The following is a 5,247-nucleotide window of genomic DNA, read 5'->3' as shown; positions in this document are numbered from 1 at the left end:
GTGTGTTCATTTTCATTGGTTTCCAGGAAGTTTTTAATTTCTTCCTTGAGCTTCATGGTAACCCATTCATTGTTCAATAACATGCTATTTAGCCTCCATGTGTTCAAATGTCTTTTCATGGTTTTGTTGCAATTGATTTCTAGTTTCATGCCATTGTGGTCTGAGAAGATGCTTGATATGATTTCAGTCTTCTTGAACTTGTAGAGACTTAGTTGGTGCCCTAACATGTGGTCTATATTTGAGAATGCTCCATGTGCACTTGAGAAGAATGTGAATTCTGCAGTTTTGGGGTATAATTCTCTGTAGATTCTATTAAATCCATTTGACCTAGTGCTTCATTTAGAGTCTCTGTTTTCTTGCTAATTTTTTGTCTAGAAGATCTATCTAGTTATGTCAGCAGGGTACTGAAGTCCCCTGCTATGATTGTATTGCTGTTGAATTCTCTTGAAGTTCTCCAGAAGATTTTGCATATATGTTGGTGCTCCTATATTGGGTGCATATATGTTTACCAAGGTTATAACTTCCTGTTGGATAGATCCTTTCAATATTATGTGGTACCTTCTTTGTCTCTAGTTATGGCCTTCATTTTGAAATATATTTGATGACATATGTATATTTCTACCCCAGCTTTAATTTTCGTTCTGTTTGCTTGAAAGATTTTTTTCCATCCCTTCACTTTCAACCTATGTGAGTCTTTTGTTGTGAGGTGGGTCTCTTGTAAACAACATATATGTGAGTCATGCTTTCTTATCCAGTCAGCTACTCTGTGTCTTTTTATTGGAGCATTCAAACTATTCACATTTAAGGTGATAATTGATATGTACTTATTTATTGCCATTTTTGTTTAGTCTGGTTACATTTTCCTTCCCATTTCTTATACTAATTACAGCAGTTCTTTTTCATATCTTGCAGTGCTGGTTTGGTGTTAATATATTCCTTTAGCCTTTTTTTTTTTTTTTTTGTCTGGGAAACTCTTTATTTGACCTTCTATTTTGAATGATAGCCTTGCTGGGTAGAGTAGTCTTGGATTCAGATCCTTGTTTTAAATGACCTTGATTTCTTCATGCCACTCGCTTCTGGCCTGTAGAGTTTCTGTTGAGAAGTCAGCTGAGAGCCTTATGGGGTTTCCTTTGCAGGTAACCTGTTGCTTATCTCTTGCTGCTTTTAGGATTCTCTCTTTGTCTTTAATATTTGGCATTTTGATTACTATGTGTCTTGGTGTGGGCCTGTTTGGGTTCTTCTTACTTGGGGCTCTCTGTGCTTCTTGAACTTGAATGCCTTCTTTCTTCACCAAATTAGGGAATTTTTCTGTCACTATTTTTTGGAATATATTCTCTAACACTTGCCCATTTTCTTCTTTGGGGAATCCTATGATTTGAATATTATTACATTTCCAGTTGTCCCACAGTTCTCTTAAGCTGTCTTCCTGTTTTTGAATTGTTTTTTCCTTTTGGTTTTCTGATTGGTTGATTTTTTTCTACCCGTCTTCTTTTTCTCTGATCTGGACCTCAGCTTCCTCTTCTCTGCTAGTTAGTCCTTCCAGTGTGTTCTTAATTTCTGCTTTGTCATTCTTCATTTCCACATGGCTGGTTTTCAATGTTTCTATATCTTTACTCATGGTGCTAATGTCCTTACTCATGCTATTGAGCTTCCTCAAGACGATGGCTCTGAACTCTATCTTTGATAATTTGCTTAACTGCATTTCATTTATCTCATCTTTGATAGAGTTACCTTGTTCTTTCATTTGGGATTTGTTTCTTTGTTTCACCATTTTGGCTATCTCAGTGGGTTTTGGAGCCTGCCAAATTTTTCCTGTGGGTGTTCATGTTCTGCAGTTTGTGACTCTCTCTACTAGGTTTGGATGGGTCTGGGTGGGCCAACATTAAACACCACTGTCAAGTCTTACTTTCCTGGGTAGATTTGCAAGCCCAGGAAAGGTCAGTTATTCTGTCGCTTTTTCCTGGTGGCTAGTAGTCTCAGTTACCCAGTGACTTGGAATGTAGCCCTGGTGTTCTGCATAAGAGGATTTACAGAGAGTGGGATAGATCCTGGTTGTTAATGAGTCTCACCTGGGAAAGGCTGAATCTCCGAGGGAAGGGAGGGCTGCTTTTCCTCACAGTTCCAGGAAGGAGCACACTAGCCCCCTTCTTTTATGGCCGCAACTCAACAAAAGTTCTGAGTGCCCTTCAAATCCTGGGTTCCCACATAGTTCCAGCCCAGTCTGCCCTTCCTCTGCCATAGCCCCCAAGTGAGTGGCTGTGGCTATTTTAGCGCTCTGTCCTGGCTCTCTGTGCAGTGGAGCAGGCTTGGTCTTTATTCCCCAATGGCGCTGCTAACAGCTAAGACTGCTGCTGTCCTGGGCTCCCAGCTCGCCACCCTCTCGTGCCTCTGCAGATCCTACCAGTGTCCCTGTTTATGTGGCTCTGTCATGCTGCTTTACTGTTGCTTTTTTCTGAGGATTTGTCTTTATTTTAGTTGTAATTCCCATTTGGGCCTGGGAAATTATCTGTGTAGCTTCCATTCACTTCGCCTCCATTTTCACATCTCATATCACTTTTATTTAATTTTTTTGATGGCCTCTTTCTCTATCTGAGATAGGAGAAGTCATATGTCTTATCCAATGTCACCTTTCCCATAAATGGAATTGACTAACACATCATAGATATTAAAGAAATATTTGTGAAATTAATGCATTGGCTGTGAGTATACCCTACTTTCAATTGTTATAACATCAGGATTAAAATACTTACTATACAGAGTTGTTGGGAGAAATTTAATGAGAAAATTCTATCAAACACACAGCATATTGACCAGAACATTTTAGATATTGAGTAAATACTGGTTACCTGACATGCCTTCTTACATATATATTTTGCCCAGTACTTCAGTGCATAAAGAACACAAAATTTAAGCTAAAGATATATTTTTTTCAAGCGATGTAGATCCTACAGAACATTTTCCAGCGTGTCTCTACCACTCTTTCCTCAACTGTCAACTCCACACCCATGTCTTCTCACTGTTTTTCTTTTCTTCCCTGACAACAGTGCTTGAAACCAAACCACATATTGTATGGAAAGTCCTTGTCCATGCTGCCATCTCATATGCAGTAAAGTGGATGAACTCATGAAATGACCAGAGGAACTTAAGCTCTAAAAACAGCTATGGTACAAAGCAGCCCTTTCAGTTAGAAAATATCCTGGAAATGTTCCTGAAAATTCAAGAATTAATCCAGACATCGTGAACACAAATGAACCATCTGGGATGGGGATGGTTTCTCCATACCCTTTGCCTTCAAGATCTGCATGAATGGGAGACTGATATCGAACACCTCCAGCCTTAACTTATTGTCATGAATAGAAAACCAATACACATTTCAAAACAGTAATTTCATTTATTAAGTCTACTCAATGGCACAATTGCTAGCTAAGCAGTCACCACCTTCTGAGGAGCACCTCTGAAGATAACATTACTTTCCAAGAATGTTTAAAGGCCATTCCAAAAAATGTTCTTACTTCCTACATTCACATTTAGTCAACATTGTTAGGCACCTTTGTATGCCAGGCTATAATTAGATCCCACACAAACATTTTGCACCTGCTACACTTCATACTCTTGTAGGGGAGAAAATAAGCACTTTTCATATTTCCCTCTTTCATACAGATTCTGACTGCAGAGGAGATAAGAGGAGATAAAGGAGGGAGTTCCCAGGATATATTTCATCATACTTTATGACATTTATAGAGATTTTCTACTAGAATCTTTCTTATCATTGAATCCTGAACTTAAATTTAGCCAGATGCATTTAACTCCCATTTCTCAGGGTTTCTCATTGAGAGTAGTCTTGCCATTGCCCAGGGACCCTTGATTAAAGTCCAGATGACATCAGTGCTTTTTACAATCTTATCAGAGTCTTGACCTCAAGAATATCTGCATCTGTGGAAGAACCTTACTGAGCCTACTAGATGATGGCCAATCGTACCACAGTGAGCACATTTCTTCTATGGGGATTTTCCAGTTTCCCAGACCTGCAGGGTCTCCTCTTTGTGATGATTTTCTTCTCCCATATGACTATCCTAGCTGCAAATGTGTCTGTAATGGTGGCCATTAAGCTCAGCCACAACCTTCACACCCCCATGTACTTCTTCCTCTCTGGCCTGTCCTTTTCAGAAACCTGTACCACTATGGTAATCATCCCCCGAATGCTAGTGGACTTGCTATCAGACAGCAAGACCATCTCTCTCCCTGAATGTGCCACGCAGATGTTTTTCTTCTTTGGCTTGGCAGGTAATAACTGCTTCATCATGGCTGCCATGTCCTATGACCGCTACACTGCCATTCACCACCCGCTGCACTACCCCATCCTGATGACCCACAGGAGCTGCTTTCAGCTCATGTTGGCCTCTTTTGTCACTGGGATTGTGGTGTCCCTGTGCATTGTCCTCATAGTATTCAACTTGTCTTTTTGTGACGCTAGCACCATCCAGCACTTTTTTTGTGACATCGCACCTGTAGTGTCTCTTGCTTGTGATTACACTATTTTTCAGAAAATGACCCTTCTTGTATTCATCGTTTTTGTGTTAGTGGGCAGCTTTGCTTTAATTATGATTTCCTACATCTTCATTGTGTCTGTAGTCGTGAAGATGCCCTCTGCAAAGGGGAGGTACAAGGCCTTCTATACGTGTTCCTCTCACCTCACTGTAGTGTGCATACACTATGGATTTGCTGGCTTTGTCTATCTGAGACCCAAGGACAGTGATTCATTTCGTGATGATATGCTGATGGCTGTTACATATACAGTGCTGAGTCCTCTGCTTAATCCCATAATTTACAGCCTAAGAAACAAAGAAATGCAAATAGCTCTTGGGAAAGTGCTAGACAATGTCTATAGGTTTTTCTCACAGATGGTAAGTAAAAGAGCCCCCAACACTTCTTAACACATTCATAGAGCACTGATAAATACTAGTGGAGAAAGTGGAGTACTTCTAATAAATATCACTTCATGTACAAAGCAATCAAAGTGGGTTCTAATGGCCCAATAGGCCCTGGTCTCACTCCTTTCATACTACAAACTACATTCGATGTAGTTTTAAAATATTTGAAAATGTTATTACACATATATGTACATATATGCATATATACATGTACATATGTATGTAAGAGAAATATAAAAGTGCTATGAAACACTGTTTTCATAATTTTGGTTGCCTTTGAAGGAGGAGAAGAATTACTCTAAAAAGAAAAAGAAAA

At 39.5% G+C, this 5,247-nt stretch overlaps 1 protein-coding gene across 1 annotated transcript; it reads left to right on the top strand.

The window, feature by feature from the left end:
• The first annotated feature begins 3,965 nt into the window (after positions 1 to 3,965).
• Positions 3,966 to 4,934, top strand: LOC118628609 (olfactory receptor 10T2-like). The gene has a single exon (XM_036259583.1). The coding sequence runs from the start codon at positions 3,966 to 3,968 to the stop codon at positions 4,932 to 4,934; it is 969 nt and encodes a 322-aa protein (XP_036115476.1).
• Positions 4,935 to 5,247: the final 313 nt, after the last annotated feature.

The sequence above is a fragment of the Molossus molossus genome, unplaced genomic scaffold, assembly GCF_014108415.1.
Source record: "Molossus molossus isolate mMolMol1 unplaced genomic scaffold, mMolMol1.p scaffold_m16_p_13, whole genome shotgun sequence".
Taxonomy (NCBI): Eukaryota; Metazoa; Chordata; class Mammalia; order Chiroptera; family Molossidae; genus Molossus; species Molossus molossus.
Note: the sequence above shows the minus strand (reverse complement) of the source record. Positions and strands in the feature narration are given on the sequence as shown.